This window comes from Ammospiza caudacuta, chromosome 2 (assembly GCF_027887145.1).
Source record: "Ammospiza caudacuta isolate bAmmCau1 chromosome 2, bAmmCau1.pri, whole genome shotgun sequence".
Taxonomy (NCBI): Eukaryota; Metazoa; Chordata; class Aves; order Passeriformes; family Passerellidae; genus Ammospiza; species Ammospiza caudacuta.
Window position 1 is genome coordinate 70,423,712 of NC_080594.1, and position 13,039 is coordinate 70,436,750.

Below are 13,039 nucleotides of genomic sequence, written 5' to 3' on the forward strand. Positions count from 1 at the left end.
TGTTATTTGACAGATGACACCTAACACAACAGCCATGCTGGGCTAGAGTAAAGGTTTATCTGGAAATCCTGCAATTTGTTGTGAAGTGGCTTCAGTGTGATAAGTACCATCTTGCATTTAATGGTACTCCAAGAAGTTCTCTGCGTCAAGTTGTTCAGTATTCTCTCAAATAAATGTTATTTTTTAGCATCCACAGCATCTTATGGTAAGGAATTCCACAGCTTTCATGCATGAAGAGCAATTCATATTTGTTCTCATTCTGCATCATTGGATGACTTCTCATTCATCTATTGGAAAATACAGTTGATTCCTATCTCTGTTCTCCCTTCTCATGATGTGACAAGCCCCTTATTTCTTCCTTTTCCTTATACCATCTCTTTTCCAAGCTCTAGGGTCCTAGCTTGCTTAGGTGATTTATTCCACACAGTGCAATTGTGTGAGTGTGTGATGTTGCTGCATGTCAGATGTAACCCTTCCTACCCTTCTCTGATGCTCTGACACTTCTGTTCCTTGTCAGGTGAGGTTCTAGAATGGTTGCCAGCATTCAGTAATGCAGGCAACAACATGGAATTGCAAAGTGACACAGTGAGTTCTGTATTATTTATTTCTTCCACAGCAATTTCCAAAATGTTTGTTTTTACCATTATTTAAAACTGAACCAAAGTTTTAATGGTTTTATCAAGTATAATAAATCCTGAGATCTCACTTATGAATGAAAACTGTCAGGTAAGAGTTCATCATTTAATGTATACGGTAAGGAGCATTTTTAAAACCTGTGATTTACTTTGCATATATGTCTTTTGAATTTTGTATGTTATTTAATGTGAAGATTCTTTGGATTATCTCCTGTTCTTCACATCACCTAAATTTTCATCAATCTAATATTATAGTATTCTATTGTCAAACTTTTTTACACCTTATTTTTGAGATTGCCTGTTAAGTAGAATGGATGAATAAGATAAATGATAAAAGTCCACTTCTGAGTGGAATCTTATTTGTCACTTATAACTACCTTATAGTGATTTTCTAAAAATTATACTTAATTTCTGTTTTTTGAGAAGGATCTGTGATTCTGAGTGACTGTGGAAATAATTACACCATTGTGGTCTGAGTTTTCTTTATATCTTTGGGTATGGAAGAAGCAGTGTAGCAAATACCCATATATCTCAAAGGGTGCACCACTGATATCACTGATGTCTAATGCCCCTTCTCCCTACCACATGTAACACATGGTGGTGAAGAGGGAGGACAAAATTTCATTAGTGTCTCTCCAATGAAAACACTTCAGTGCATGCATTTGTCTACCAAGAAGGAGATTCACATTGATCTAACTCCTTAAGAATAAGGAAAATAGGTATGCTGTAAAATCATTGTCATTTCATTCCACATTAATAACATATTTAGAAAAGCCATTGACAGAGGTTTCCACCTACTGTGTTGTATTGTCATTATAATAATGAATTTTCCTAATGCTGTCCTAAATACAGGTTACAGTAGTTGCATACTAATACTTATTAAAGTCTACAAAATACTGTATTAATTTTTGAAATTTATATCTGTGGTGAACAGAACTAGGATATATTCCAACTTTGCTTATTTTTGAATTGTCAAAACTTTTTTTTTTTTCATTTTTCTTTTAGGTATAGACAAATGCAGCTTGGCACAGAAAGCAAAGTTGCTGAACTTCTTCACCAAAGTAAGTTAAAGTCCTTTGAAACTGAACATGTTCAACTCATGCAACAAGAAACAGCTAAGAATCTTTCACAGTGCCAAATGGAATGTGAGAAATACCAGAGAAAGTTGGAGGTATGTTATATAAAGAGACACTTTACAGGGCATTAACATAGTTGTTTTCAATTTGAATGTAAAGTGGAAAAGCTTGGAGAAAAAGTAACAACATGGCATGGCTGAATTAGTATCTCCACCAAACTGTGGTCAAATGACCCAGAAGCAGAGTCAAATGACACAGCTTACTATGTTTGATCAGTTTAATGGAACAGAAGGTCACAGAGAGAGGAAAAAGCAAAACAATCTCTCATGGAAAGATGTTAAAGACAGAACCTCATTCATGTGGGGCTTATTTATCTGCTTGTATCACAGAGCTGCTTATGCCAGTCTGTGTGAGGATTGTAGGGAGAGAAGACAGTTTCACCAAAAAAGGTACAGTGAATTCAGTGTCATTATTTGCAACTAGGATCTGTAATAGTACTGTTACATAATAAAATAATAAAATAATTTTTATTGATATACAATTTCTGGAATAAATTTTTCTCAGCTAAAAAAGTCAAGGTGAGCATGGTGTATACAGCATTGAAAAGACCTAACCTTGCTAGTCCTGGCATGATGGGTTACCTTGGTGGGATGCTAGACACCCACCCAGTCACTCATTCCTCCTCCTGAAGAGGATGAGCGTGGGGTAAATAAGCTTTTAAAGAGCATGGGTTGATATAAAGATAGGGACCTCACTTGCCAATTACCATCATGGGCAAAACAGACTTGATCTGGGGAAAACTAATTTCACTTATTACCCATTGACAGTTTGGATGGTGAGGAACAAAGACAAAAAGTAAAACATCTTTGCCCACCCTGTTCTCTTTTATTTTAACTTCCTTCCCTCATTTCTGACCCTTGTACCTCCCCCTTCCAGTGCAGTGCAGGGAGGGATGGAAAATAGGGGCTCGAGTCAGTCCATAACAGCTCCTTTCAGGAGGAGTTTCCTCCTCACACTTTTTTATCCTGCTCCTGTGGATCCTCTATGTCCTGCAGCTTCCTTCAGGAGAAACTTTCCCTCCTATCTGGGCTCTCCACAGGTTGCAGTGCCTTCTGGGGATGTCCACCTGCTCCAGTATGGGGTCTTCTATGGGCTGCAGTGTGGCCATCTGCTTTGGTGTGGTCTTTCATGGTCTGCAGGGAAGCAACCTGCTCCACCATGGGCTGCAGAGCTCCGTGGCTGTGGCAGCTGGAGCACCTCATGCCCTCCTCATGTCACCTCAGTGTCAGCAACATGGCCCTCTCTCACTTTTTTTCCCCTCACTCCTCACTGCCATGCACCATTTTTGTGCTTTATTAAATAGGGTTCCCTTGAGGTGCAGCACTTTTGGCTGAGGGACACAGCCTGGGCACCTGCAGCCAATGCACCTGTTTATGTGGGCTTTAACCACTTGGGCCTCTTCATCTCTACAAGCTTAGAACTCATCATCTTCAAAACATACATATCATATCCTGTTCACTTATTTTAATCTTGGAAATGTGAGTATTCCACAGAGAACACTTACTTTAAAACCACATTTCTTCACCTGTCCAAATTTAGTCCCAAAAAGATATCATAGAGTGCTATTTATGAGATTAAATGAGATTGGTAGTTTCAAACGAATGTCAGGATACAAACTGGACTGGACAGAAGAAAATTATTTGTATGGCAGCCTTTGTTTTTTGGGGGAAGGATGCCAGTCTTCAGATTCCCACATTTCTAGTGCTAAACCTGGCTAAGTTGTTTATGAAAAGGAACTACAGAGTGGCAACAGAATTAGAGAGCTTCAGATAGACTTTAATTTCTTGTTTTGTCCGTATTGGGACATTCAGATCCTGGCTGATGGGGTTAGTTGTGGTCACAAGCACTGGGAGTGCCAGTTTTGCTAAACTTAGAGGTTGCTAAATAGATTTTTAATTGCACAGACATGTCTAAACTTGGAGAATGTAGTTCAATTTGAGTTATATTTTCATTTTCTTTGTGGAAATTTTTTGATCTGACAATAACTCAAATATTTGGCATTCAATTCTACTGACACTTTTGGCACTTGTTTTTCTCTTTAGAGAGACACTTTTAAATTCTTTCATTTAGAAATATGCACTTAAGTGCTCTTTCATTAAGAAATATTCTTGCAGAATTAATATTTGATGTCTGAAGCTTTTATTTTTTGTTTCTTTTGACTGAATTCTTGGGGTTTTTTAATTTTCTTTCTTATATATAGCATTAATGTACTAAGGTTTTTCCCTACCATTACAGGACGTTAATCTTTATTAATAGTGTTGGCACTGGTATCTTGTGGCTCAGCTACAGCTTTCTGGACTAACTCTCGCTTTTATTTAGGGCATAGAGTAGTTTCTCTTGCTAACCTAGGAAACAGATGGTTTTTATGTTGCCCAGTTTTGACATATACATGTATTTCTTCTGTGACACTGGACTGAACCTTTGATATTCAAGTGGCTTGTTTCTCTAAGCATTGTGAATTCTTTCATGGTTTCAACAGTGACTCTAATATTACTGCTCTGCACACTGTGCATACATTTCTGTACCTGCAAATCTATATTCACTTGTCATTCTGAATGTTTGTGATTTTTACTTGGAACTTAATATGAAATTTCACAGCAGTACCACTTGGTTATTACTTTACCTGTATGGTGGGATTTTTTCTGCAAAGTATGTAGATTGCTATTTTACATATCAAGGACTTTCTTATTCCAGTTTGATGTGTTTATTTGGTCAATGTTTTTTCCTATTATCAAGTACTTTATCAAACTTAAATTATTATGCAGGCCTTCATTGCTTTTAATTTTGAATATGAGTCTTTTGTTTAAGCTTAGTGGATTAAGTATTTACATAAGTCTTGAATGTTAATAGCATATTACCTTTTATTAATAAGTAAGTAATAAGACTGGTATGGCTTTAATGGCAAATTTTTGTATTTGTATTCTGCAAAGGAATGTTCATAAATTGATGACTGAAGTCAGAATCCAGTTAAAGCAACAAAAATTATTGCATTTATGCTATTTTGACTGCTGTGTGTAAATTTTTTTAGTTGTTACCTGGTTTTTCCTAAGTTTCCTTTAAAATTCTTGCAGCTTTTTCAGACAGCTTCTTAGAATTAATAAGGCCTCAGCAGATAGGCCTAAGATCTGAGAGTTTAATCTTTGCAAGATCATATTATTGAAAGAATAACTACTTTTTAAAGTACTTTAATCTTTGCTGTGCAAAACTTACATCAAATATTTGCTATCATACCAGTACACATTTTATATGTATTATATTTTGCCTCATTCAGAAATCACTGTAATGCTGAATCCCTGATCTTTCCATTATTCATTCTCACAGGTGCTTACAAAGGAGTTTTACAGTCTTCAGTCTTCTAGTGAAACCCGCATTATTGAGCTTCAAACACAGAATTCTGAGTTTCAAGCAAGACTAGATACATACGAAAAACTTGAAAAAGAGCTTGATGAGATAATACTGCAGACAGCAGAAAGTAAGTTCTGTCACAAGTTGTTTTATCTGTAAGTGTTTCTGGCATTACAGTATCATTTTTCTCATGACTTGGAAAGAATTACAGTGTCTGTCATTCTTCTTCGTTATGCCTGACAAGTAAAAGGCAATAATTATTTTGATAGAAAATATTAATGGCGGGTTTCTAAGTGTACCTGTAAATATGTATCAAACATCCATATGTTTAAGTTTGTGGTTATTGAAAATCAGCTCAGTATTCAGTCATTTCTCTTTTCCTTATTCTAATTTTCCATTATAGTTAGATACACTCTTTAGGATTTGTCCATTATTTTAGTACATTTTAAATGTCAGGAAGCCCTCTTTGTTGACAGGCAAATACAGGTTTTATATTTCATTACAGTGATTAATGTGAATTTTTTAACTAATTGGAAGGAGGAAAAAACCTCTTCCTTCTGTTGAATTAATAATAATTAGACATTAAGTAGTTGCTTGTGGCAGCTCAGTCTGTTCCAAGTACTAAACCATGGATTAAATTCTTACCTGATTACTCTTGAAAATTTCTGTCTCTCATTTGAAAAAATTAAAATGTTCCCAAACACAGCAAAATTTGTGTAAAATCTCTATTTGGTTCTTAGCCTAAATCAATCCACAAAGCAATTAATTTCTAATTAGAAACTCTGACTCTAATCTTGAAATCTTTTAGCCAGTGGGTAGACAGAGTAGGATATTTTAAAATTTCAGACTAATTCAACTGTCATCTCCTTTTCTCCTTCTTCCTCCTTCAAAAAATAGTCACAATTTATAAGTATAGAAGTTTATTGCATAAGCTTTATATATAAACAGTAGTGTCTGATAAAGTGTGCATTATCAAGATGTAGTAATGTTAGTGACCAGACTGCACATGCTTTATTAATTTTATGCACTGCAGCCTGTACTTAGAATGGCCTGAGTACCCAAAGGTTCCAGTCTGACCATAAGCATGTTTGCATGTTTGCTGTATACACACTTCTGGTTTAGTCAGTAATACATTTTTTGAAGTATTTGTGTGTGTGTGTGTGTGTGTGTGTGTGTGTGTGTGTGTGTATGTGTATATACCTGCCTAAGGAGTATTTATATATTAACACAGAATTTTTGGACCTTACCTTCATTTTCTTCAAGGAGAAAGTAGAGTTCAGAACACTGGTTTTTGTTTACATTGGTTTACGTTTTCTTACGCATCTTGGGACAGCAGTTAAGTTTCATTATTCTTAACTTCTCAAATATCTATTTTAATTACAATTAACATTCTATGCTGCAGAATGATAAAGAAAGGAAAATTTGCAAATGAACTGTTATTTTAAAATATAGTGACTTTATTTTCTGATTTCCTTGGAGAAAAAAAAGCTATTAAATAGCTTAATATTATTTCAATATACTTTCTCTTTAATACTGAACTTGCTATTTCACTGTATTTGATATAGAAAGTTAACATTAATACTAGTTAAGTCTAGTATATTAGGGAAAACAGAAGGAAAAAAGTAATTTTTTAAGTAAACACTTTGAAGGAGAAGACAGATATACTTCCTCCTGTGTCTCAAATTATGCCCTGATAGTTAAATGTCATAGATAGGTAATGGTAGAAAAATAACTGAAAGGAAGTATAACTATTTTTTAAATCAAGTGTTTTATGGAAATACTTCAGTCCATCTTTCTTGGAATATAATTTAGACTGAAGTATTGTGTGGAAGACAATTAGAGTTTTCTACAGACTTTAGTGATAATAAGGATTAATCTTCATTCCTGTGGTCACCTCTTTATATTTAAATAGCATATAATTCTTTTTTCTTCATCCTGAGTCATGAAGCCTCTGCTGTTTTACACTATTTAGGGATGTCAGTGAGGGTTGGGTTCTCTGGACTTTTTAATAAACTGTGTATTTATTTACACATGTGAGATGGCTTTTGTCATATAATATATAAATCACATATATATGCACTTTTTTTTTTCCCTTTGGAAAATATGCATGTGGAAGAGATCACTGAATTTTTACTGTTACTCCCTGATCATTATGCCTTACTTTATTAATATTGAAATGACATGAAACAGCTTATTCAGGAAGCTATCAACAATTTATATAGCCAGTTCTTACAGTGTCTAAGAGGTTTCCAGATGAATAACAGTAGTAAATTTCCTTGGCCTTTGTCTATTCTTCCTTTTCAGAGTACAATCTTCATGCTAGGGTATTTTTGTTGTAGACTAGTTGTTTGATTTTTCTTGTTTCCATTGCTCAGTATCTTTCTAAGAAAAAGACTGAACCCATCTATATCCTCACAATGGCACGTCCTTGCTGAGTAGCATAAGAAACTGTCATTAAGAAGTGTCCCCTAGCTTATAAAATGTAAATTTACACCACAAAGTCAGGTGAAGAGCCTGGAATGTTGTAAGAGAAGAGAAGAACACACTGATACAGAATATTATTTTGATACCTACAACATTTCCAATTTCTTTTGTGTTTGTCTTCCTGATGTGACATTTACTGGGCACTAGAGACAGATCTGAATTTACAGGACAGGATCTTACTGACGTTTTTCTGAGACATTTGACACTGAATATGTAACTAAAAAGAAGGGTATTAACAAAGCAGGATAAATTATTCTTTAGGGTTTTCTGAACCAGAGGTGTTTAACAGCACCTAAGAAGTCTCTGTCATATTTAAGACAGCTCTGAAGTGCTGGTGTCTTTGTAGTGCCACGTTAGTAAACTTTTTCTGTCATACTTACTGAAATTTCTATATTGTTTTTAATGTACTAGATATGTGACTTACCACAGATGCTGTTCTAGAGGCTTTTCTCTTTCTAAATGTGTTTTAAGAATCCTTGTTTAAAATAGCATTACAAGGGTATTAGACAAGTGGCAAAGAAGTTACAGCATTTTGCAAGTTGTTGAGAAATGGAGGTATTTCTGATTTTGAGGCACTTGAGCATTAAGAAAGATGAGTCAGATAGGACTCACATAATTTCCTACATTTGTTTCTCCCATGTACAACTATTTGATTCAGCAAAGCTTTTGTGTGGCGCCTAGGCTGGTGTTTACTTGTTCTCCCTCCTTCTCTCACACCCCTGCCGCTCCCATTTTTCTCATTGTCCCCCTTTACGCCTCCTCTCTGTCCCACTCTCTCTGCCTCTTTCTATTTCACACATACACTTACTCTTTTTCTTTTTTTTTTCTCTGGCCCACTTCATCTTACAGGAGAGCGGAAACCAGAATTCCAGAACTTGAAATATGAACATAGACATTTTAATCTTGCTGCTATTGGGATTTCCTTTCAAAGCAATTATAATCTGTTTAAAACCCTTAGAAATGTGTTTTCAGAAATCAATCACCTATGGAAGCAGAGATTATTTTTAATATTTCTATTTTGCATGTACTTAAGAAGCTCTTTTTTTGGCCTTCTCTGAAGAAATGGATGGCATTTGTTTTCATCAAGTGTGCTGAAATTTCTGATCACACAGCCTTTCAAAAACCATAGTGAGCAGCTTCACTGTGACCGTTTGCAACATCAGATGTGTCCCTTCTGGTCCCATGGACTTTGTTATGTCCTGTCACTTTAAACACTTCAAATTTTGTCTTCCTCTGCCTTCTCATGTATGCACTGAAAATTAATTATTTAGGTTAAAAACTTAAGCAACCTAACTTTCTACTGCTGAAGTAAACTTATACAAGTAGTATGTATTTTGTGACCATACCAACAGTATGAATATTCAAGATAATTGAACTATTTTTCTTTACTTTTGTATTGCATAAGTCTTATGTTAAAGATAAAAATGAGAAGTGTTGTAAGTAATTAAAGCGTGGCATTAAATTTGATGTTAATGGTGAAAAAAACAGTTCCACTCAAGCCCAGAAGGTTACACCAACTGAAAATTTAGCTTCTAGAAAAATGTTTTTGCATGTTGAGTTGTAGATAGAATTGCTTAGAAGTTTATAAGTTCTGGCACTGTTCTTCAACAGCCCCTTTCTGCATTTTTTTGCAGTGGAAGATGAAGTTGAAGCGGAAAGGGTTCTTTTCTCATATGGATATGGTGCTAATGTTCCTACAACAGCCAAAAGACGACTAAAGCAAAGGTAAAAAAAGATTACTTCATGAATTCACTTGTTCGAGATAAACTAAATGAAGAATACATGCATTAGGTTTTGTATTAAGATCCAGCTAGTTTGATTAACATGAAGAGGTTTTTTAATGGCTTAAGTTTACAGGAATAGATTGAGAACTAGGACCTGTTAATGTAGTTGATACATATGAATGAGCATATTTTTGTAGGTCATTTTAAAACCTCTTCTCATTGACTTTTAGAAAGATTAATTATAATTGTATAAAATTAAGCAGCTGTAAAAACAGATTAGTTACATTGTTTACATTTATATAATAGCATATGCATTATTAATAACCTAAAAATCATTGTATTTAATAGTAAGAAAAACTTACTATGTCACGATATTAAGAAGGACAGTAGTTCAGAGCATAACTATTATATCTTCACTAATACAGGGTCTTATTCCACTTGCATTTTTTTTTAGTTTACTGTGATTTGGTCAATTTGAAAATTTGATCAACAGACTAAAATGATGCATAGGTGAAAAACATGCCTCTTGATCATAGTAATTTTGAACTAATAAATTTATATTACGCATTGTCTTTAAGAAATAATAGTGACATTTGAATGGCTCATTGTGAGCTTGTGTGTAGTGGCTGTGACTCAGTTCTCCCACACAACTAACAACGGGGTAAAAGGAAATGACCTCAGGCTTGCCAGGGGAGGTTCAGGTTGGACAAGTTCTTCACAGAAGTGGTTGTCAAGCATTGGAATAGGCTGCCCAGGAAGGTGGTGGAGTCACCGTCCCTGGAAGGTGAAGAGTGTGCAAAAAACCTCCATGACCCTGTTGCACACCTGGTTTAGAAAACTGTTGAGAGCTCTATAGCACCATTTCCTAAAGCTTCAGTTTATTCCTCTTTTGTCAATAGTTTGGGCACTTTTCTGAGTTTCCACTTTGATCCTTCTTTTTCCTCACTTTATTCGATTCAGTTTAGATTATTTACGCATATGACAACTCTGTTGAATTTCCTTTGAATGCTGAATCTGATGATCAGGCCAGGATTTCAGATATGCTTGGAAGACACTTTTTGAGCTTAGAAGCAGCTCTCTTGGAATGACTCATATACTCCACTTTTGTTCCAAAAGGCATTGACTAATAAACTGACTTAATCCTTCATAATAGTGTTGGAGACTTCATAGAGTTGCTTTATCTTTTAGAATTAAAAAGATTTAAAAAGCCATAAAAGACTGTGTATGGTTTACCTGTTGTTTTGATACAAGGAAAACTGCCAGGCAGATAATGTGTGTGATGCCTTTAACTGCCAAAGTTTTTAAAAGCAAAGACTCTGACACCATCCTCTATTTAGCACCATTAAAGAAACACAGATAAATTTTCTGCTCTCTAGGATTGCTTAAGGAAAGACAATCTATTACAAATGGGAATAATCTTCTTTCTGGAGTCCACTACCTGCTCTTTAATCCCAGACATATGGGATGCTAAATGAAGAGCTCCTTTAAGTTCACATCATGCACTTCAGTCTCTCAAAGTTTGTACAAAATGGACCTTTTCAAGCAGTGTGGGGTCTGTACTTCTTTGGCCACTTGCCAGAAAACAGCTCCTTCATTACTTCAAACATAGGCATCCTTAGTACTAAATTGAGCCTGCCTGGGAGCGCTCTGAAGCATCAAGACCAAATGGCCTGTAGAAACCTGTTGCCATAAAACAGTTCTCAGTGTAGGATAAACTACATGTGAACAACATATTGGCAGTAATTTGCTTGCCATGCTGACTTCTCAGCTATGCCTAGGAACTGCTTGGGAAGTGTTAATGAGAGAATACAAAACACTACCAGGATGACTTTGGTGGTTTGCTAACAAGGAATTACCACATTTTTGAGCACTGCATAATTTTCTAGTATAGTTGGAATCAAATGTTTCCAGCATAAGATGCCTTTGCACATCAGTCCCTTTGTCTCTGCTTTCAATTCAAACTAGTCAAAAAACATACTAAAAAGTATGCCTGAAAGGTGTACTTGTGTTATCCTTAAATATTTGCAAATTCAGGTGAAGTTCACCGAGTAGTTGAAGCCTGGAAAATTACCATGGGCTGCATTCCTAAATTTGCCATGGGAAGGTATCCAAGTTTTCACTTACACTCTAATAGCTACTAGTCAAAAAAGTGGTTCCTTTCTCTTTTGTACTAGATGAGATTAGTGCATGAAAGAGTATGTTTATAACACAGATAAAGATTTTTAAGACTTCTGCCAAATCCAGAAGTCTATTCCATTTTACTGAGGAAGAGATGGATGTTATGACTGGTCAAATTTTCCAATAAACTTCGTACAATCATCTAGATTTATGCATGCTTAAGCCTGAGCTTCAGGTCAGTCAGTCTGCTTTAGACCACTCTACCCTCTCCTAGATTCTGTATCATAGTCAGGAAATGGTTGTGGAGTTACTCAAGAACCACCTGGATGCAGTCCTGCACAACGGGCTCTGGAGGTTGGACTGGATGGCCACTGTGGTCCCTTCCAACCTTGCCCATTCTGTGATTCATAGGAGTTTGGAGGACTAGGTTAGATGTCTGCTAGCAGGCTCTGCAGTGCATATTGAATCTTCCCTTTCCTGCCCATGGACCTGTGCTCTTGAATAGATTCACACCTCTTTCATTCTGGACATAAAGCTTACAAGAGGTTGAGGATCTAATTTTTTGACTAGGTTGTTTAAGTAGGTCAATAATCCTTTCTCTTCAAAGTTAATCTGTGACTTTACATAAGAGTTTATTTAAAACAAAATTTGCAATAATATTAAATTATTTAGCATATTAAATGTCAGACAAAACAATTTTGCCTCTCTTTTGAAAATGATATAATACTACATTTTCAGTGTTTTGCTGCAAAACATATATTAATGAGCATCTTTAAACCATTATTTAAGTTAGAATTAAAGTGAGTTTGTAAAATTGCTAAAAAGTAAATAATCATAATTAGATGAAGGATTTTGACAGTATTTCTACAGTTGTGTAGTATTGGACAAATTGTTATTACTATGCATAACATATTACAATAGCATAACTCTGGGAATGTTATTTTAGTGCTGTTACATTTTGTAATATTTTGTAATATTTTGTTTTTCTAACTTTGATTATGCAGCATGTTTAACTCTATAGTTTATGTATGTTAATGTTTAAGCATTGGTGAAAAATTAAGGCCATCAAATCCTTTAGTATAAATTGTAGAATTTCTTTTGCCTATCTTGGAAAAAATTCAAGTTGAGCTTGCTTTTTACTGGCACAGTGTTCACTTGGCAAGAAGATTGCTGCAGCTAGAAAAGCAAAACTCGTTGCTTGTGAAAGATCTGGAACATCAGAAGGAACAAGTAATACAGATTTCACAAGAGGTAAATCATTATTACACAAAAATTCAAATATGTAGAAACATTACGGAACAGCTGTTCATAAAATGAAATCTTTTCTAAATAGTGTTTTTTATCTATTTGATGTTAAAAAATGGCCTCATAACTAACCAAAACTCCATGATAGAAGTTTTCAAAGAAGTTTATATTGTGTTTTGCAACTAATATTGAAAGGAGGATTACTTTACAGGCTAAACAAGAATGTAAGCCAGACAGACAACATTTTGATTTCTGAAGAGAAGAACAGCCAGCCAAGCTAGTTTGTTCTGTTTGATACTTAATTGTTCAATGAATGCATCACTACTTCTTACACAGCTCTTCTGTTAAATCA

At 35.1% G+C, this 13,039-nt stretch overlaps 1 protein-coding gene across 2 annotated transcripts in view; it reads left to right on the top strand.

Moving 5' to 3' along the window:
• PIBF1 (progesterone immunomodulatory binding factor 1) overlaps positions 1–13,039 on the top strand; it is a 106,193-nt gene that overhangs the window by 61,819 nt on the left and 31,335 nt on the right. For both annotated transcript variants that reach the window (XM_058823442.1, XM_058823433.1), the window contains exons 11-14: positions 1,641–1,806; positions 5,093–5,243; positions 9,235–9,325; positions 12,591–12,693. In XM_058823442.1, coding sequence (XP_058679425.1) covers positions 1,641–1,806; positions 5,093–5,243; positions 9,235–9,325; positions 12,591–12,693 — 511 coding nt within the window. The remainder of the gene's footprint in view (positions 1–1,640; positions 1,807–5,092; positions 5,244–9,234; positions 9,326–12,590; positions 12,694–13,039) is intronic.